The sequence below is a fragment of the Eucalyptus grandis genome, chromosome 11 (genome assembly GCF_016545825.1).
Source record: "Eucalyptus grandis isolate ANBG69807.140 chromosome 11, ASM1654582v1, whole genome shotgun sequence".
Lineage (NCBI taxonomy): Eukaryota > Viridiplantae > Streptophyta > Magnoliopsida > Myrtales > Myrtaceae > Eucalyptus > Eucalyptus grandis.
Window position 1 is genome coordinate 41,603,424 of NC_052622.1, and position 21,833 is coordinate 41,625,256.

The following is a 21,833-nucleotide window of genomic DNA, read 5'->3' on the forward strand; positions in this document are numbered from 1 at the left end:
CTGTCTTATATTCCGATGTCGTCTAGTCGCAAGTCGTCACCACTCATTTTTAGGCTATCGCAGTCCCAGTTTTCCCAAGCGGTAGCCAATCCATGTCGATCGGCAGAGAGCGGACTCGAAGTTCTTGAAAATCAAGCCTCGTCAACACCTCTTTGTCCTCTATTGAACCCATCCGAACTGTTTTCCTACCCGTTGTTCTATGGTTGCCGCTAGCCGATGCTCCATCCCCACTCGTTCAAGATCAGTCAATCTCAGCCGACGGACAAATCACCGACCAATTCAGATCATCAATATCGATTCGAATTGGTCATGGGATCTTAAAACATCATTTTGCCATCCTAGTGTTCGAATTCGAGTCGGTGGAAGACGACTTACCTGATTCCGATGCCCAAACAGCAAATAGCCCCGAAACGAACATTGAATTGCGAATAAATCACGAACAACACTACCTCACATTAGTCTGGATGCAATCACAAGGAAAACACCCGATTTCCACGGCATAAATACGGATTGTTCTTGCAAAGATGAAATGGAACGCTTTGATCTTCTTTGATGGAAATGGAGAGAAAATTTGATGCGAATGAATTGCCAACTCACCCAACGATTGTGTTCGGGAGGCTTTTATACGTCTCCCTTCGTACCCCTCCACTTGTGCCTTTCCATCGTAACATATTAAGTCCAATTGGTGCGGTCCAATCGCACCCCATCATGGACGTACTAGCTAACTAGCTAAAGTACAACACCTAGGGATCATCATTCATAATGGGTCAATTGACAATCAATCCCAGTGGTCTTCCTCTTGCACTTCTAGACGGTCTAGCTAGAGCCGGTGCAAGTTTAACTTACGTGATAGCAAGTCAATCCCGAATGATCGGTCATCTATCATCAATTGGTCGATTGGTCTCGATTTCAATCACTCCAAAGCATGTGGGTGACGAGATATGCTTTGACAGAGTTTAGGCACTATTAGTCTAAAAGTATATGATAAAAAAAAAACACAAAATCTAATCATACCTAAAAATGTATCTTTATCTTAGTATTAATTGACTCACTTTTGAGACTTTGAGAGGATAAATTGACTAAAAGAAAGATCTTCAGTAAACATTTTGAGCTAGGAGTCCAAAGTAGAGAGGACACCCTAAGATATTACCTTTTCAAAATTCTAAAGTGTGGCAAAAAAGAAGAAGAAGAAGATGTTCTCCGCAAAATTAAAATAAAAAATGGTGAAACCTCTATTATGGAAGGAAAAGGAAAAGGAAGATGCAGCTGTAATCCTGGTCCACAGCCAGTGACTCAGAACAAAAGAATCTCATCTCCATATAAGTCGCTCCAAGATATTACCTTTTTGAATTATATAGATTGTCAAAAAAGCCGTTCTCCGCAAAATAAAAAAATGGCGAAAACTTCTCTTTTAGAAGGAACAAGAAAATGCAGCTGTACACATTAACGAAATATTCCAAAATTGCTAGTACGTGGGTTTATATAATCTTTATACAAATGTGGCTATCTACTCCATTTATAAATTTAAGATTTTGGATTCGACCTTTTAATATGACATTAGACTAGATTCTGCCCTTGAATTATTTGCATGTGTAGTTGTCCATTTGTTAAACTCCACATGTCATCCCTAATCCGGCTTGTATGTCAAAGGGGGTGTTAAAGTATTGTGTACAGGATTTATTTGCTCTTTATATACCGTTTGCTGTACTTGTCCCATGCACGCAAAGCACACGAAGTTAACTAACAAACAAGGGTGCATCCGTCATAAAAAGCCGACTGTCAAGATACACTTTTGGACGCCTTGCAAATGATTATTGTGACTCGCCTATTCAGTAACATGCCTATGGAAATTACATTTAACTGCCAATTGATGGATCAATTGTATATGCCCTCATACAAGTTAGTACATGGATTCCGTTCATGTGTGCAGGCACTCAAGGGTCTAGAGTCCTATCTTTTCGAGTGCCAATGGACTCGACCAGGCAAATCGATTTAGAGATGGCTGTTGACCAACCATGAGGCCCAAGAAGCTTGCACTTTTGCATAAACGGACAAAGGCAATAGAGTAGAATACGAGGAAGAAGCAAATCGAGGCAATGCCAAGGAAGCATCATGGTCTAGTTAGACTATACATGGACCAGAAATCCATGATGCAGTAACTACATACGTGTTTGAGCTGTGCCATTCGCCTGGTTGCAATTTTCGCGGTCGGTGCCGCAGTTGGCGTCATCTTCTTCTTGTTTCTGTCTCCTGTCTCTCCTGAAGAACTTCACAATAGAACCAAAGATCCTCTTCTTGATGAGGCCTCTCTTAGGGGGTAGCCTCCTCTGCTCTTCTCTCGAGCAGCGGTGCTTGCTTGATCGGTCAGGGTCGGGCATGGCTGACGATCTGCTTCGCGTCGGAAATAATCGGGAAGTGTTAGAGAGACAAAACATTTTGCCAATGTGGGTGTGGGGTTGCGGGGTAAGAGGAGATTCTGAGGAGGACACTACAATCGATTTAAGGCGGTTGCTCTGTTATATCCGCGCGCACGGAGATCCGGTGAAGACTGGAGCTTTTTCACTCATGGTGTCCTCGCTTTTTTGGATTATTAAGGGACGGTAGTGGGAAGCAAAGATGCAGGAAGCCCCACACGTCCGATGGAGCAAAAAAAGTGGGGCAGCAGCAGTGAAATCGACGATGACATAAGAAGAAAGCGAGGTGAGCGGGATTGTCAGAACCTACGATTGACTGGGGAAGGAAAAGACTTTCTGCAAAAGCATTTGCCCTTTTGTGTCTCTTTTGTATCGTAAACAGCTGGGAAATCGAAATCACAAGTGCTATGATTATCGTACGACGCATACGCTGCTTGAGTTCCAGGTGGCTTAAAAATCATCACCATGTACATTCTTTATTTCCATCTCCCCCTTCGCATCCGCCAGCCAACGCAAAAGTTAAAGTTAACGAGGCGAGCGGGATTGTCAGAACCGATAATTGGTGGGGGGTAGGAAAATACTTTCTGTAAAAGTATTTGCCGTTTTGTGTCTTTTTCTGTACCATTAACAACTCGAGAAATTGACGTATCGAGTGCCATGGTTATCGTACGGCACTCGCTTGAATTCCGGGTTAAAATCATCTCACGTACGTTCTTCATTCCCAACACCTCCTTTGCATCCGCCAGCCAACGCTTGCAGAACCGGGAAAAAGCGATCCGCATGCCCTCTCCCTTTCGCTCTCTCTCCTCTCATTTACTCTCTCCGTATCTCTCGAGAACGACCACGACGAATAAACACGTCCTCTCCCTTCGTCCTTTCTCTTCCCAGCTTTGAATCTCTGAAAACAAAAATGAAAGAAGGAAAGCCACCACCATTACCTGTACATGTTTTTGAAGTTTACCCACAAAAGCAAGAAAACGAAGTTTTGATTCGTCGTCCCTTTTATTAATGAGTAACTCATTCTGTAGTCTCTCGATATTCTATTACAAAAACATTGAACCAAGTTCCCTTTTTCATTTCCTTTTTCTTTTCGGTTGCAGGTTCTTACAGTTGCAGAGTTTCTTTGTCTCCATGGCCATTTCAATAGGAAGTATCTCACTAGGAGTTTTGGGACCTGTCAATTTGTATATCGTACTAGAACTAGTAAATTTAGTGTTTAAATTCGTTTTGATAATTCGGGTTTTGATTGACATTTTGAAGTAGAGAAGATTTGGTGGTGGTGGTGATACAGAGTTAATCCTCATAGTCAGAGGGGTGAGAAAACTCATGGTCTCTTCAATGGTGATTTTGATCCAATTTCTCAATTTGGGATTAGGATTCGATAAACATGGTTAATTTAGCCCAATTCATTAATTTGTGACAAACAAATGGATTGGACGGCATTGTTTAAGCACGATCTAGCTGACTTCATTTCGCCTATAAGCCACATCCGATAGGTTTATATTAAATAATGGTCACGCTGGGTTTTTTGACGTTGCAAATCATTGACGTCACTCAATTGGCGATTTTTAGAAGTCAAGTTGCTTAAGTGATTGTTCGAAAAATTACGGCACTCAAGTACAAACACTTGTGGCGTCTTTCCTCCTAATAAAGGAACTTGGCGATTGTGAACATTTTTATTTCGCTCAGTGTAGTTGCCCATTCACAAACCGTCCAATTAAAATGTCTACTTACTGTCACATCATAATATTATGCAAATCAATCTTCCTTTATCTGGCATCATCTTTGTAAATTTGTCATGGGGGAGGAGAGGAAATGGGATTTCCCCACTTGGCTGTGCAATGACAGTAAGGCATGCGCGTGCATGTTCAGGGATGTAAAGTGTCTGCCCCGGTCAACACTCCTGTCTCGGCCCTTTTGTTCTATCCCGAAAGTCATCAACAAGGAGATGATGGTGGTGTTGTCTTATTAGACAATTTGTATAAACTACGAATGCTTTTGCATTGAAAAAAAGAGTGCTATATGGCTACCTTTAGGATCGAGCATCAATCCCAATTCAACTTGAGAATTGGATCAGGCTGATCGATTCCTAATTCGAAAAATTTAGAATTGACAATGATTGGTCCAATTCTTGGTTCTAGGAGCCGAATCGGACTGATGGACCAAACTAGTAGAACTGTATACTATATAATGAGTATTGCTTTGTCTTGTCATATGTGGGATGGGGCTTGCTAGTGGAGTTGTAACTTACCAGATAATGAGTCAATTGGGTAGGTGTGTCACTCAACTCTTGACGTGAATACCTTAATTGACAAGAAGACGTGCGGCACCAGGATGAAAACTTATGAAATTCAATCCAAACCAACATAAAGATGTGTCACCATTAATACCTTCTGCTTCACACCTTCATATTAGACAAAACAAGTAATTTATATACTGGGCTTCGCTAGCAAAACAGTTTTTGAGGTACTGTAGGAATGATAACTTGTTGTGAATCACAAATTCTTGAATAAATGTATCCCACAATAATTTATAATTATTTGTTATTTTGTTTTTTGTGGTTCAAAACATATTATTATTTTCACGGTAGACTAAAGGTTATCACCTAAACATTTCTCTTATATTTTGGGCGGTCATGACTCATGACGAGGAGACCTGGTTTCTATCAAGAGAACATCAATCCCCAACTCATTCTTTAGTAATTTGACAATTACATCTTTGAACTCGGATCTTTGATTGGTAGGCTTCGCATTTAGTTCACTGACTCTTAAGATGATCAAAACGTTAACCTTAACTTCTTTCCCTGTAACCACGATTTCATAGTTGAAGAAGGGTCAGGATAGTTAAACTCCTAACGGGATTAATACCAGGTGTTGGTTCAGCTGAAACAACTGATCTTTTTCAACTACGGTGCTCTCTAAAGAGGTATCAAGGAAGTAGTTAGCTCAAACCCAGACTGTAGTTTTCCTTGATCATTCACAGGACGGCTAGAACGACTATCCGGGCCTCAACCTCTCCAAAATTATTCCACGCTTTGGTGAGGAGAATACAGAGACAACTTTTAATCTCTTCATATAAAGAGAATGCCAGCTTTAGCTGTCTACCATCCACGCAAACCTGTGGAATCTGATGCATCAAAGTCTGGGAATTCAAAATCAAATAGAGCATTTCAAGATGCAGACCAATTAAGGATAACGGTTTAAACATAATTGGAGAAAAGACTAACCTTAATAGCTGTTGCATAGGCAATCACATCAGGTTGAATTTTGGCAGCACGCATCATTTTCAAGAGCTGCATCGTATGCAGAAGACATTAGTGCTGTCACTATAAGAATGTCAATCAGATCATTGTTGATTGAATAAACGGAAAATTTAGCACCGTGATATTTGATAAACATTATGATAAAAGATTGATTGGGACATCTATTGCACCCATTTAGCATTGGTATGCGATGTTTAATGAAAGAGACACACGACGAGAGGTTAATGGGCTGTCAATGTTCAATACTAGTCCCTACCTAACATTTGTACCCTGCCAGCTATGTGAAAGATCATGCATCAGCACTCAGAGTATATCAGATGAAATGATTCCCTACCTGCAGTGCACCCTACATTCCCTGAGCCTCCACATAGATCAATCAATATTGACCAGCTTATGTGATTAGGCGTAAGTCCAGCTGCCTTCATTTCCTCCATCAGAGCTTTTGCACGGTGGTAGTCATTTCCACAGGCTTTCATCAAGATATTATGTGTGGTGGTTGTAGGTGAAAAGGGATATCTCTTAGCAAAGCTCGTGTGATGTGTCTTGGATGCATTTTCTGGTGCATGACTAGAATTTTCTTTCTGGCGAACCGTTCTTACTAGGCTCTGTTTTCTGATTGCATGGTCTCCAATTGAAGTCTTTGCTACTTTCCTGTCCTTCCAAGGCTGGAAAAGACAGAAAGCCCTATCAAACTGGTATGCCTCATCACAAGCATGCAAGAGGATGTTGTAACATTCTGAATTTGGTTTACAACCAGCCAGAAACATTTCCTCGAAGAACTGAATTGTCTGGTCTACCAGACCCGCTTTTGCACAGGCATTAATCTGTGATGACCACGTGACTGGATTAGGAGTAATGCCCGCATGAAGCATGTCATCCTTAATCTGTAGAGCCATCTGCCCAGAGTTTTGCATCGGCAAATACCTGAAAAAAATTCAATAATCCAGATATCAGATACTTTTGCAGAATTGAGTGGAACAAATTTCACTTTTAATGGCTGGGAACCTTGGGTGAATGCTCATAAAGGTCAGTGGGGAGGCGGCGGTGAGGGCCTATGAGCCCTCACCCCTAGGTGGTCGTGGTCCTCCTCGAGATCTGGAGGGTTGCCGGCCCTCACCTAGCCGTGCCAAGGGCTGCTGCCCATTGGGTAGTCTTGCCCTAGATCTGAATGAAGGCTCATAAGCCCTTGCCGCCGGTCGGCCGGGGTCGTCGTCTCCATTTTTTTTTAAATTTAGTTTTAAATTTATTTTAATTAATATTTATATTAGTTATCTACCCACATTAGTAGCAAAAAGATGTCATTTTTGCACTTATCTAGCCATATAAGCTTACAAAATGATGTTGTTTTGGTATTGTCTCGTCGGAAAATCGCCACACTAGCATTTTGACTGGATTTTTTCGCCGTTGGCACTTAATTAATTCATTTTACGTCGATTTTGGCACTTAAGTGTCATTTTCGTAACTTTTGGTACTTAAGTGTCATTTTGTGTCAAGTTTTGGCACTTCAAATGTTCTTTTGTCATTATTTTGCAGTAGACAAACATATTTGGGCTGTTCAAGCTTTTCTTGCAGGCTTCATAGGCTTTCCATGCGGATGCCAGATCCCCTTTCTTCCCAAATTCGTGTATGATGGTGCATAACAATATTTGTGCATGTGGAAAGATGCATGCATATCTACAAAATGGCAACGGCAGAAACATCTGACCGGCAACTTGAGTTATAATAAAGTTCCCCACCAAGAACTAAAGCAAGAAAATGTCACCCATCACCTAGCATATTCAAGAGTTAAAGCTCGAACCTTAGAAGAGTGCTAGCATGGAATAAACTACATAACATACCTAATGCCCAAATTCGGACTTCGTTGATCAAGTAATGCTCTGATTACATCAGTGGGTTTCACTGACTCTCTGACTAGAAATATGAAACCTAATAGCGAACAAAGAAACATTAGTCACTTGATGACAAGAGTTCAACTTGATAGAAAATTAACAACTCGAATCACAAGTTGCAAAGAATTTTACAAGTGCAATTTGAGGGTGGCTAGTAGGAATCGCCTTGAGGGGGCTGAATAGGTGATAAAATAAAATCTTGATAGATAAATGCGAAATAAAACAAGTCAAGATCAAAGTCTGAACTAGGATCGGAATATGTTATGTGATGAAACAAATTTCTGAAATAACCTGTAAGTGTACAACAGACTTAAGTAAGATGAATTAAGGGAAGAGAAACTTGCACACAAAATTTATAATGATTCGACTTAAATTAAGCTTATGTCAACTCTCCCATGTTGACAGCCTACTAGTTGAATTCTACTAGATAATTAATGAAAGGTTACAGTCAAGTTGTGGTGCTTATACTTAAGTGCTTCCCTCCAAAGTTAGTGTTGCTTATATGCAAGCCGATAGGACTCACTATCTTACACCAAAGCACATACTTATAATACTGTTAACACCTCTCAAAAGATTACATAATTTAAGCTCACGAAAAACAAGTGTATATGATTGAAGTTCGCTTAGACTTTAGAATTCTAGATTCTACGCTTCATTTTTTACTTGCTCTTTGGTCCTTGATCTCCTTAAATATTCATCCACTTCCAAACTAACCGTTGGATAGTATCTAGAGGATTGTTTTCCAATCTACCCGTTGAACACTACTATATCAAGAAAATTAGGTAGCCGTTGAGCGATAAAAGCAGAACCCTCACTTGATTCTGATCATTTATACAAACAAAACCTTGGTTTCCATTGCCGCGACCTCTTTTTTTTTTTTCGGCGCCCGCAATCGGGTACGAGCGCCTAAGGAGGCTAATGGCTCGGCTGAATTAAGTTAAGCCGGACTCTCCCAAGTCTACCAATTCACGACTTTAATAATCTAAATTTTTAACCTGTAAATTAATTTTAAAACGGAGTCGCCACTAATCGGTTTGGGGTGAGTCGATTAGAAACCCAAGCGAAGTATCGGGAGAAATACTCGCTCTTGCGCAACTAGAGAAATTATGATCGGGGACTTGATTACACTAGTTAATCACTAATGCCCTTTCGGTGTCTAATCTTGTTTAAACCTAAGACTTTTTGGATTTTTGAGAGATTTTCCATGCATTTTTGGGAGGAAAAACATTTTTTTTAGTATTTTCTCATTTTTTGGTATTTTTTGGAAAAATACAAGTCTTTTGGCTTTTTCTGAAAATTTTTGTCCTTTTCATGAATTTTTGCCTTTTTTTGGGTTTTTGGCATTTTTGGAAAATATGGAATATTTTTTTTTTTTGATTTTTGAAAAATAAAATATCTTTTAATATTTTTTTCGATTTTTTTGGAAATTAAAACATTTTTAATATTTTAAAACATTTTTCGGTTTTCTGAAAATTAAAATATTTTTAATATTTTTATAAATAAATTATTTTTGATTTTTCTTTTTATTAAAATATTACATAAAATAATAAAAAGCCAACCGGGTCGGATCCGGGTTGGGTTTGACTGAGTCGGCGACCCAAACGCGCACGGGCCCCGCGGGGCCCAACTCAATTTTTGCTTTTTCTTAAAAACTCAGCCCCACACACACACGGAATTGGGCCTATTAAAAAGGATGCTCGGCCCGAGTTCGAAACGCTCGGCGAGTGCGGAGTCGGAAACCCTACCCGGCGGGAAGCCGGGTCGACGGACCGCGAGCGGCCGGTTCCCAGCCTCCTTTCTCCTTCGCTCACTCGCGGCGGTGAGGGAGAAGCGTCACCGCGCGACGACAGCGGCGACGGCGGCCACAACGGCGACGGCGACACGGCCGATGGCGCAGCGACAAAACGGTTCCGGCGAGGATGAGTGAGGATGGGTGCTCTTGGCGTGGCCGCGGCGGCACGGTTTGAAGGGGGCATGGGATCGCGACTACGCGACCGGAGGCGGCGGATACACAGTGGCGGCAAATGGTGGTGGTGACGGCACGACGGGCGCGGCGGCAGCGACCCCTCGACCCTCGAGATCCGGTGTGGCGTTGGTGGGTCGGGCGCGGCACGGCGTCGGGCAACGTCTACGGCAGCTCCTTTCTCCCCGAATCCGACCTTCCCTCCTCCGATTCCTCTTACTCAGGCTAGATCCGAGCCTCCACCGGCCGGATCGACCCTCTCGAGTTGTTCGCCGCCGGCCTTCCCCCGAAGTCTCTCGGTGGAGGGTGGGCTGAGCTCACAACCCTTGGCTCTCTCTCGCTCGCTCGTCGATTCCTCCCCCGAAGTCTCTCGGTGGGAAGATCTCCAAGCTTGTGATACCGTTCGTCGACGGAGGTGCTCCTCTATTTATAGGCGAGGAGGTCCGGTTGACGGAGCTTCGACCGGCGGTCCCCTTGCGCGGCGGTTTCTCCTTGGCCGGGACCGGTGTCCCATCCGAGCTTATCCAGCGAAGCGTGCTCGGCATTGATGGTGCTTGAGGTCTTATCCTCTCCGGCCAACGTCGGCCTACTACCCTCGGCCGTAGGCCATCCTTCGCGCGCGTCATCGTCGCTATGCGTGAACTACAGAGGCGGAGAAGGAAGGAGCGAGGAAGAAGAAGAGGGAATAAGAAGAAAGAAGAAGAAGGGGAAAAGAGGGGTGGGGCCAAGTCGTGCGAAAGGAAAAAAAAGAAAGAAAAAGGGGGCTGACTGCTTTTCTTGCTTTTATTATTATTATTATTTTTTTGTTTTTGTTATTTATTTTGTTTATTATCCGAAAAAGGAAAAACAAAGATTAAAAAGAAATTAAAGCCTAACTAACCAAAATTTTAGGTGTCAACATCCATAAGTAAAGCTTCTTCCTTTAGAAAGAACTTGTCTTCAAGATTCAATTGCCAATTAAGTTAATCAAATCTATCTTGGTATAAAAAATCCAAACCAGATCACTAGCGTTATGTGTTTTGGGCTTGTGTTTCATTACGAACTTACTCCATTATGAAATTCTTATGTTCGGGATCACGTTTTGCACTTGTGTCATTACTGAACCTATCATGTTACGGACTTATTCCGTTTGAAGTATGTTGGGAATAACGGATCCCCGAAACCGGATTCAACACTAAATCGAACCCCTAAATCAATGCGGAAGCGAAACCCGGAAAACCACGTATCACCGTCCTAAAGCACACCACGGATTCGAGCGTACCTTGTTAGCCACGAGATTAGACACCGATGCTGAAGAAGAGGAAGAAATTCTGATCGATGATGTCAATTGAAGGGAAAATAGTGCCGTTTGCCTTCTTGTTCTTTTGTCTTTTGGAGAGAGAGAACGCGGGAGAAAAGCGTACGTACATGTTTTTTCCAACCGAGTGTCTTCTCTCTCTCTCTCTCTCCTCCCTTTTATACCTTCCCCTTCCATGGGCCCTATTCCCGTGGGCCGGGCCTTTTGGGCCCAGCATGGGCGGACGGGCCTTAAGCCCATCTCATAAATCCATCATCTCCCACTCGCACATGGTGGTCCAAAACCAACATGGGCGGATAGGCCCTACTCAGCCCCATTAGAGAAAAATCCATCATAGACTCTCACTTAACATGATGGGCCGAACAGAATCCTCTTTTCCTCTCTTCAACATTCATACCCCGGTGAATAATCCGTGCGACCAGCATACTTTGAGCTCGTTGCTATACATCATCTTAGGAATATATAGCAGCTCATAATAGGCATCACATCCTGAGTAGATTTAGTATGCAGTTCCCTAGATCGATCGATCACATTTATATCTCTCTTGATCTCTTTTAAACAATGATATATATATTGTATTCACAATTATGATTATCACAAAGACAGTCATAATTGGTTAACTGGTGAATATAATAACTACAACGTGATTCTCCAAATTCGATCTTCCTCTTTCCTTCAAACTCTCAATTTCAGTTCAGCTTGCTTTTCTAGAAATGCCCCATTAGATCGAATCAACACATGACCATTGGTAACATCCTAAGATAGCAAACACTAAATAGAAATCTTGAGGATAAGTAAGAGTTATGAGGGGACTAAAAATTGAAGAACTCTTTTCCTCAAGAGCCTCACACGACATAAAAGTTGAGATCAAACTCTTGCCTCTCTTATTGGTCGTCTCATGCATACGTAGTATGAAACACGTATTACGGTATTAACTCCTTTCCCATGGAGCGTATGTCTATCCCTTTCAATACCGTACATATGATAGTTCAGACATACCCAATGTCTAACTTGAGTTCACTTATCTACTCAATCATAAAATTCATCAGAACTCACATCTGGCATCATAGACAGATAAAGTAAAATATGTGGGTTATTTTACTTTCGGACATAGTTAGTATTATGTCCTCATCTTAACACTTAGTTAAGGCAATATACGTATTTTAAGCTTGAGCTCTCGATTATCACCTAGATAATAAGCTTAAAAACAGTCTCATCTCTATTTATCACACAGTAAATAGATGCGATTACCCGTGTGAGTGGGCTAATCTTTTATCTGTCCGACATACTTTCTCAACTTAAAGTAATGCACTGAGCATTAAGATCCATAAAGATCAAACAAAGATTCATAGGCATTAATGATGAAAACACAAATTCATCAAATGTGAACACTTAGGAAATTATAATATTCAGGTACATCAGCCTCTACGCAATCCTAGAGATTTCATATGGCCACAAAACACATCTCTAGGTATTGGCTTTGTCATATGATCTGCTACCATTCTATGCGTAGTATGTACTCTAAGTTCACATCTTTTCGTGCAATCATATTCTTGACAAAAGTATACTTTGTATCTATATGTTTGGTTTTGCCATGATATTTTGGATCTTTGGTGTACGCTTTTGCTGCTTGGCTATCACAGTTAACCAACAATGAATCTACAGCACTTCAAATAACACCTAAATGATCCAATAATCTCTTAAGCCAAACATCTTCTTTTATTGCTGCTGATAATGCCACGAACTCAGTTTCCATCGTGGATAAGGCTATACACTTTTGTTTCTTACTGCTCCAACATATGGTGCCATTATTCGGGAAGAAAACAAATCTAGAGGTAGATTTTCTTTCATTTAAATCTCCTCCCCAATCAACATTAAAATAGCCTTAGAGTCGCAGATCTTTTCCTTAATAACTCAACGTATGATCAGCAGTCCCCTTTAGATACCTTAGTATTCTCTTAACGGCTTTCCAACGTGCTTGACTTGGATTGGATTGGTATCTACTCACCATTCCAACTACATAACATATGTCAAGTCTTGTACACATCATAGCGTACATCAATCTCCCAATAGCACTAGCATAAGGAACATATTTCGTTTGTTCCTTCTCTTGTGGAGTCCTTGGACACAGTTTATGGCTCAATCCTTCACCTTTTGCAATAGGAGTGTCAATGGGTTTACAATCCCATATCATTCAATTCAAAATTTGGAAGACAACCAACTTTTGACAGTATTGACTAGCTCCATATTACTTCCGGCAATTAGTATATCATCAACATATAATGATATGATCACGAATTGATCCTTGGATCTTTTGATATATACATAATGATCCTCATCTATCATTGTAAAGTCACATGCCATTATGGCATTATGAAAACATATATATCATTGTCTTGACTGCTTAAGGCCATATATCGACCCCAAAGTCGACATATCTTTTCTTCTTGGCCTTTCACTATGAAACCAACAGGTTGTTCCATATTTATTTATTCCTCTAATTCTCCATTGAGGAAAGCAGTCTTTACATCCATTTGATGTAACTCAAAATCCATACTAGCCACTATTGCCAGAATAATGCGAATCGAGGTAAATCCCTCTACAGGAGAAAATGTATCTTCATAATCAATTCCTTCACCGTTGATTATACCCCTTCGCCACAAGGCGAGCCTTATGCTTTCTATTGAGCCATCAGCCTTTGCTTTATTTTGAGAACCCACTTGTTCCCAATAGCTTTGCGTCCCCTTTTGGAAGATCAACCGGTTCCCAGACTTGGTTTGATTTCATTGACTCCATCTCTTCTTTCATTGCATAAATCCATTTTTTTTACTAGGGCAATTCAGAGCCTCATTAATATTTCTTGGCTCATCCTCATCTTGTGGAGCAATTATAAAAGTGACGACTTGTTCGCAGTATGGGAGATAGTACACTTAGCACATCATTCCCAATTATGCTCCCACTCGGATTAGATAATGACGATATCATCTCATCATGTGGTTGTAATTGAGAATGAGTTGAATTCAATTCATCACTTCTCATATTACTCCCACTTGGACGAACTCCACTAATATCATTATCTTGATCCAATGTTTCAAATAGGGAGTAATATTCCCTTATTTTGCCCTTCTTAGGAAATTCATCCACTAAGAATGTGACATCCCGTGATTCAAATTTAGTTATACTCTCACTTTCCTGCTCACCTACGAACACATACCCTTTCGAGTGTTCGGAGTATCTCATGAAAATACTCTTATTTCATTTGGGACCATATTTCCCAAATTTGTGAGAGGATTCATTATAGGCAGCATAACCCCATGACTTAAGAAAACCTAAGTCCGGTTTTCTACCTGTCCATAACTCATATGTAGTGGAACTAACTGATTTGGAAGGCACTCACTTCCAAAAAAGTGATATGTAAGTTAGCATGCGCCATCATGGACCTAACCATTTCCAGTAGGGTTCTGTTTCTTCTCTCTGCAACACCATTTTGTTGAGGAATATATAGAATAGATAACTGTCTTTCTATTCCTTTTTCATCACATAATTTTCTGAACTCATCAGATAAATATTCTCGACCTCGATCGGATCTAAATGCTTTTATTTTCTTGTCTAATTGATTTTCAACCAAGTTCATAAACCTTTTGAAACAACATAATGCTTCAGATTTATGAGAAATCAGATAAACATATCCGAATCGAGTATAATCATCTATAAAAGTGATGAAATAAACAGCCCCATGCCTTCTTCTCACATTCATTGAACCACAGACATCATAATGGATTAAATGCAGAGGAAATTCAGCTCTTTATCTTTTTCAAATGGTTTCCTTGTCGTTTTCCCTTCTAGGCAATACTTACATATGGACAAATCGACTTTTTCAATATTGCCCAACAAGCCCTCTTTGGCTAGTCTATTAATATGTTGTTGGCCAATATGACCAAGTCTAGCATGCCACACATATTCACATCATTATCATATAAAGTAGAAGACGTGAAACAAGGGAATAACATATTGACATCACCACAGTCAACATTTAGTACAATAAAACCATCCAGAAAGTGACCAAAATTATAGTAGTTTGTATCCAAATACAAATCTACACATATATTATGGAAGTTCATACTAAAACCAAGCTTAACCAACATCAAAACAGACACTTAAATTTCGACGAATCTCTGGAGCATATAGGACATCATGTAGGAACAAGGTGCGTCCACCACGCATATTCAATTGGCGGTGCCAATCCCTTTAACTTCAACTCTGAAATTATTTCCCACATAGATCCACATAGTTCCGGTTGGTATCGTCGGAATTTCACGAAGGATCCTCTATCCTTCCTTACATGGTTTGTCATTCTTGAATCTACAATCCACAAAGGATTGGATTCAGCCAATAATGCAGAACTCGACACATAAGCAAAGTTCTTAAATGTGCAAGAGGTGTTTATCTTCTTTTTTTTTTTTTGGCTCACAACAGTTGCGAACATAGTGACCTTTCTTGTCACAATTGTAACACCTCACCCTTGACATTTTCTTTACTTGAGGACATTTTCCTCTCTTGTGTTGGTTAACTCTTGATTTCTTGCAATAAGGACTTGATCCTTTGCATTCCCACATATTAAACGAATCAATACGCTTGTGCTTAGAGCACAAAGCCCTTTCTGAGCTAGAACCAGCATTGCAAATATCTATTTTCTGCTCAAATGCTGTTAGTCGGTCCTCAGCTATCTCAAAAGTGGCGCACATCATTTATAAGATCTTCCATAACATGGTCAAGAGCTTCTAGTGCTTCTTGCTTTTTCAGCACATATTGAATCTTCATATTCAATATTTCACAATTGCTGCCGTTTATATCGGCAATTACGTTCTTAGTTGCTGAAAACATCGATCTGAACACATCAGACATTCATGCACGAATAATTAATGCCTATCATTTATGCATCCCTATTTGCACAGACCCATCATATCAATGAATAATTTCAAGTAAGGTTTCAGAATCAAAAGGTCACTACGTTTCCAATCATCCTCAAAAAATCCTAACTTAAAACTATCATTAATATGATTGTCATATGCAAAATCAATTCTATGAAGTTACAAAAACTTCTAAACTACCCATAACTAATTACCCACAGAAACCAGCAATAACAGAAATCAAATATTATCTAACATCCAATAGAATAACAGTGCTTTCACATAATACAACTATACATTACAATAAGCAATATATACAAAGAAAAATATCAACATGGAAAGAGATATTTACATCCATAAAAAATCTCACAATTAATCTAAGAAATAATTAGGGAATGTCCCTTCTAATCTGTTAGTCAAAACATCTGAGAAAACTGAAGGCACATTTGCCAACCATGGAAAAACTTTTCGAGAGCTTTCATGTCGCCACCAAGGCGCATTTACTCTGCGCCATGTGACGCTCAATCTAAGGGTTGAAGTTTTGGCCAATTCAATCTTATAGTACTCTCTTATAAAAGCATCCACTAGATTCCTATAATCCGGGACCATGTTGACCTCACATAGCCGATCTAACACTTGCTTGCCATTCGGGTGGAAGAGTGTTCATCAAAGCACACCTTATCAAAATCCGGCATAAGATAACCATTCCAGATGATTTCATGTATCATCTGATTGACCTTGACCATGTGTGATACTAAATCACCATCAAGTCACCGATAATCAGCTAACTCTTTCATCAGCCTTTTCAGTCTAGCTCTTCCTTCGTCCGTTCTTGGGATTGCAGGTATCCGTGCATAACGCATAATAGTTCCTGCAACAAATGCAGAACTAAAATTGATCACTTATATAATCCATAATAAACAAATGGAAAATACATAATTTTCCATGATTCATGCAACAAATGCATAATGAAAAATGGATTACCTACAACCCACACAGACATAATTGAAAAAGAAACAAATCTTTTTTTTTTTGGGTCAACGGTCTTCGGTCAACGGTCGTCGATCAACGGCCGGTCGAACCAGACGGACTGGTCAGGCCGGTCGGGCCGGTTCGCTCGAACCGCCCGCACGTGCCGCGCGCGTGCGCGGGCTGACGTCATGCAGACGTCAGCCAGCACGTGCCACGCGCGTGCCGGGCGTTCGCGAGTCAGGTCGGGCCGGGTTGCCGGTCGGGTCGCCGCCGGTGACCGCCGGCCAACCGGCGTCACGCTACGTCATCGATGGCGTCGGCCGCGCAGTCGGTCCGTCGATCGGCCCGTGCCGGTTCGCCCGCCCGGTGCCGATGTGCCGGTTCGCCGCCGGCGCGTGTGGCGCACGCTGCGCCGAAGCCAACGCCGGGCGCGTGGCGCCCACGCGCAGCGGCTGTGGCCGCGCGTGTGGGCGCGTGCGGCGTCGTCTGCGACGCACAACATGTTGCCGGACTCGTCTCGATGACCTCTTTCACCCGGTGCTTTCAGAATTCAATTTCGACTTACGAAAACTCAGAAAAATGGCCGAACAGCGCTTGGGTGTCGGGATTTTCGCCTCGATCCATACGGCCGAAGGTTTTCGCGAAAAAATCAATGAAAAAACGTCAAACAGGTCGGGAAAAACGTGAACTAGGGCTCTGATACCAATGTTGGGAATAACGGATCCCCGAAACCGGATTCGACACTAAATCGAACCCCCAAATCAATGCGGAAGCGAAACCCGGAAAACCACGTATCACCAATCCTAAAGCACACCACGGATTCGGCGTACCTTGTTAGCCACAGATTAGACACCGATGCTGAAGAAGAGGAAGAAATTCTGATATGATGATGTCAATTGAAGGAAAACAATGCCGTTTGCCTTCTTTGTTCTTTTTGTCTTTTGGAGAGAGAGAACGCGCGGGAGAAAAGCGTACGTACATCTTTTTCCAACCGTGTCTTCTCTCTCTCTCTCTCTCCTCCTTTTTATACCTTCCCCTTCCACGGGCCCTATTCCCGTGGGCCGGGCCTTTTGGGCCCAGCATGGGCGGACGGGCCTTAAGCCCATCTCATAAATCCATCAAAGTAAATTTTACAATCTAGACGTAAGTTTGAACATAGTCTGAGTAAGTTCAGCTCCAACATAGAATCTATCTTTTGGTTCTTCCAAGTATAATTCTTGATAATATTCTTTACATGTTCCATTATTTTCATAGTCTGTTAATCAATCATTAAACATGTTAGTAGCCTTTGATTTATTTTATCATCTTCAAAATATCATAATGGATTTCCTTAACAATCTTCCTCTTTTTTTGATAATGACAAAATAATATTTGAATATGCAGATGTGTAAACACACTTTTAAAGATATTAATAAATCATGGCAATCTTAAGCAGATAAGTAGTCTCCAAATTTGAGATATTCAAAGAATGTAATTCAAATCAAAAGATAATAAATGGAATGAGCATAACAATATATGAAAAGATAATCGCAGCTTAATAAAAAATATGAATACATATGCATATTTCTATTCTCTCCCTTTTTTTTGCCATAATCAAAAAACGATAACAATGGAAAAGGTATCACATAAAGAATATAAAATTCATCTCAAATTCACATAATATCTTCAAAAAATATTTTGCATGAAACACAATTAATAGAAATATCATCCTCTACAAAATAAGTCGAATATCAAAGATACGTAACACAACTCATGTTCATAATATATATTAGCAAATATTTATTAAAATTACGGATGCATTATTAAATTCACTTACCCTTTTTGTCATATAAAACGATAATGTAAATAAGATATTTGTTTATGACAAAAAGTAAGGGAAATAAAAGGTGCATTAATTGGATTTTGTAGAACTTAACAAGTTCTAACATATTTACCTTTTCCTTTTTTATTTATTTATAATAATCAATATTATGATCAATTCAAAAAGATTATCCCATACTTGATCAATGCCCTCCCTCAATTTGTTGCCTTTTTTGAGATAATCACGATTTGATTCTCCCCCTTTCTTTTGTATTGACTTTCTCCCCTTGTCACTATTTGTGAACAGCACTTATTGCGGCATTGATTTAAGGATGATCATTGTCAATCTTTGCTCAAGATATTCTTCTAATTGCACCATGATTTGTGTAGATTTGCAAATATTATTCCTTTGTAGAATTTCTTGCAATAAACTCATTTCCTTTCTGGTCTCCACAAATTTGGATCCTTTTCCTTTTATTAGACAAATGAGATATGCAATCTTCATAAATAACCAAAGATCTCAACTCATCTCAATATAGTATTTAAGGGAAAATATATTGCATAATAATATCTCAAAAGAAAAATTCCTGCTTTGTAAAGCAAGACAAAATCTTAAAGCATAAAATCAAATGAAATAAACTCAATTATCTCTAAGCAAAATATAAAAAACAATCACACATATTAACTCAAATCCCAACTCATCATAACATATCATTTAAGGAAAGAACATTATGCACAATAATATCTTGAAAAAGAAATTCTTACTTAGGCAAAGCATGATATAATCAAAAAGAATAAAATCCTTGAGTATTAATCAAATTAATCGAATTATTTCTAAATTGAAAGCAAGATATCAATTGATCATATTTATTCAATCAAATTCCGTCGTATCAATCACCAAAAATATATCACACAATTTTTCCTCCAATTATAGAATACAGTCATTATAAAGTTTGAATCAACCAAGGCACAAAGAGAATATATCGAATATCAAGTATAATAGGAATTTATAAAAAATTAAATTATATACCCAAACCAAATTGAGAATTTGAAAAATATACATTTCTTACAAAATTCTCTTTCTTCTTTCATTTATTCCCTGCAATAAAAATAACTCAAAAATAAAAACACTTCAATAAAAAACGAGTACCTTACTTTGATACTAATTGAGGGTGGCTAGCGGAATCACCTAGAGAGGGGTGAATAGGTGATAAAATAAAATTTTGACAAATAAATGCGAAATATAACAAGTCAAATCAAAGTCTGAACAAGTATCATGATTTATTATGCGATGAAATAGACTTTTGAAATAATCTGTAATTGTACAACACACTTAAGTAAAATGAGTTAAATGAAAAGAAAATTGTACACGATATTTACAATGGTTTGACTTAGATTGAGTCTATATCCTCTCCCACGTCAACATCCTATAGGCTGGATTCCATTAGATAGTTAAAGAAATGTTACAATCAAGTTGTGCCGTTTCTACCCAAGCGCTTCTCCCCAAAGTTGGTGCTGCTTATACCAAAGTTGATAGGACTCATTATCTTACACAAAGGGATACACTTACAACACTGTTGACACTTCTCAAAAGATTACACAATTTAAGTTCACGAAAGACAAGTGTATATGATTAAAGTTCGCTCAGACTTTGGAATTCTAGATTCTATGCTTTGTCTCTTACTTTCTCGGTCCTTGGCTTCCTGATATACTCCTCAACTTCCAAACTAAGCGTTGGACAATATCTAGAGGATTGTCTTCCAATTTATCTGTTAGACATAACTCTATCAAGAAGATTAGGTAGCTGTTGAGCGACAAAAGCAGAACCCCCACTTGATTCTGATCGTCCATACAAATAAAATCTAGGTTTCCATAAATAAAGTCTCTTCATTTAGAAAGAACTTGTCTTCAAGATTCCATTGTTAATTGCGTCTATCAAATCTATCTTGGTATGAAATCTAAACCAGATCACAAGCCATTATGCGTTTTAGGCTTGTGTCACATTTTGTTAAGTTGTCTCGTTCTAAACTTGTTTTGTTTTGAACTTGTCATGTTTAGGATCATGTTTTGTACTTGTGTCATTTTGAACCTATCACATTCTGGATTCGTCACGTTCTAGACCTGTTTCGTTTGAAGTATATTTTACAATTTGGACATAAGTTTGGACATAGTCTAAGTAAGTTTAGCTCCAACATAGAGTTTATATTCCCGTTCTTCCATGTGTAGTTCTTAATAATATCCTTTACACACTCTATCATCTGCATAGTCTATTACTCAATCATTAAACACATTAGTAGCCTTTGATTTGTATTGTCATCTTTAATACACCATAAGGGATTTCCCCAACACAATTTCTCTGTGTCTACTCCGTTCAATCAATTTCTTTGCTTGACATTCTCTCATTCTCAGCTAGTATTAGAAACTACAGCTTTCAAAATCCAATTCATCAATATTATAATTCACCTCAATAGAGGCGATTGATGATTTCACTATCTAAAGCTAATTTACCCCAAATCCACATTTCAGAATTAACAAGAATGTGTCATGATGACCTAATTTATCACCTGCGAGAATCTCCATCACCTGAACCAACGACTTCACATGGTTGCAGTCCATCAACCGTGCACACTCCTTACCCAACAAATCCATCGTCGCGCCTTCAACGACCTTTGCCGGCGTAATTCCTAGCTTCTCCACCATCTGCAACGCCTAAAAGAAGCTCTATAGCCTTCCCTCCTTAATGCCTTGAGCTAACTCCTTCCCCATGAGCTTGACATCCAACTTTGCGATGATTAGTGAAACCTCGGCGCGGGAGGTGACCATGTGATCCACCACCGCGGTGAAGTCATTGAGGTGGCCGTCGCCATTGAGCCTGGAGGCGAGGTTTGTAAGGGTGCGGAGTTGGGGCTCAGGGTTGCATCAGAGGGCGGAGAAGGAGGCGATAGGGAGGGAGCGGACAGTGGAGATTGAGGGAGGGAGGCCTAGTGGAGTGGTGGTGGTGGTGATGGGGAGGAGGTAGAGATAGGGTGGTGGCGATGGTGGTGGAGAAGGAGGGGGAGGAGGGAAGGATGATGAACACTCTCATTCTAGGCCAACCGTTTTCCGGTGGTGAAGAAGAAACAAGCGTTTTTCACTCCAAAAATTGGTGAAAGTTCTATTATGGAAGGAAAAGGAAAATGTAGCTGCACTCCTAATCTACAACAATTGACTCAGAACAGAAGAATTACATGGCCCTGTTTAGTTCAGCTTTCCCAAAGGGCTTAATATTAGGCACTTGACAAGCATTTTCAGAAGTCCATGGGCCGAATGTTAGCATTGAGAAGGTT

The 21,833-nt window shown here is 40.0% G+C and overlaps 1 protein-coding gene across 1 annotated transcript; it reads right to left on the reverse strand.

Annotated features, from left to right (window-relative positions):
- Nucleotides 1-5,390: 5,390 nt before the first annotated feature.
- On the reverse strand, nucleotides 5,391-21,207 carry LOC120289946 (pentatricopeptide repeat-containing protein At5g02830, chloroplastic-like). The gene is made up of 5 exons (XM_039305351.1): nucleotides 21,072-21,207; nucleotides 7,515-7,602; nucleotides 6,027-6,600; nucleotides 5,641-5,706; nucleotides 5,391-5,555 (listed from the first exon to the last, which is right to left on the reverse strand). Exons 1-5 carry the CDS (start codon nucleotides 21,205-21,207, stop codon nucleotides 5,391-5,393), a joined length of 1,029 nt encoding a protein of 342 aa, XP_039161285.1.
- Nucleotides 21,208-21,833: the final 626 nt, after the last annotated feature.

What these genes read in the sequence shown, in the direction of transcription:
- LOC120289946 (XM_039305351.1), bottom strand. Translation starts at nt 21,207, where the DNA reads ATGGTGGAGAAGCTAGGAATTACGCCGGCAAAGGTCGTTGAAGGCGCG. An exon ending in GGTGATGGAGATTCTCGCAG is followed by an intron (nt 7,603 to 21,071) that starts GTGATAAATTAG and finishes GTTCGCTATTAG; the next exon opens with GTTTCATATTTCTAGTCAGA. An exon ending in CCTATGCAACAGCTATTAAG is followed by an intron (nt 5,556 to 5,640) that starts GTTAGTCTTTTC and finishes TTGAATTCCCAG; the next exon opens with ACTTTGATGCATCAGATTCC.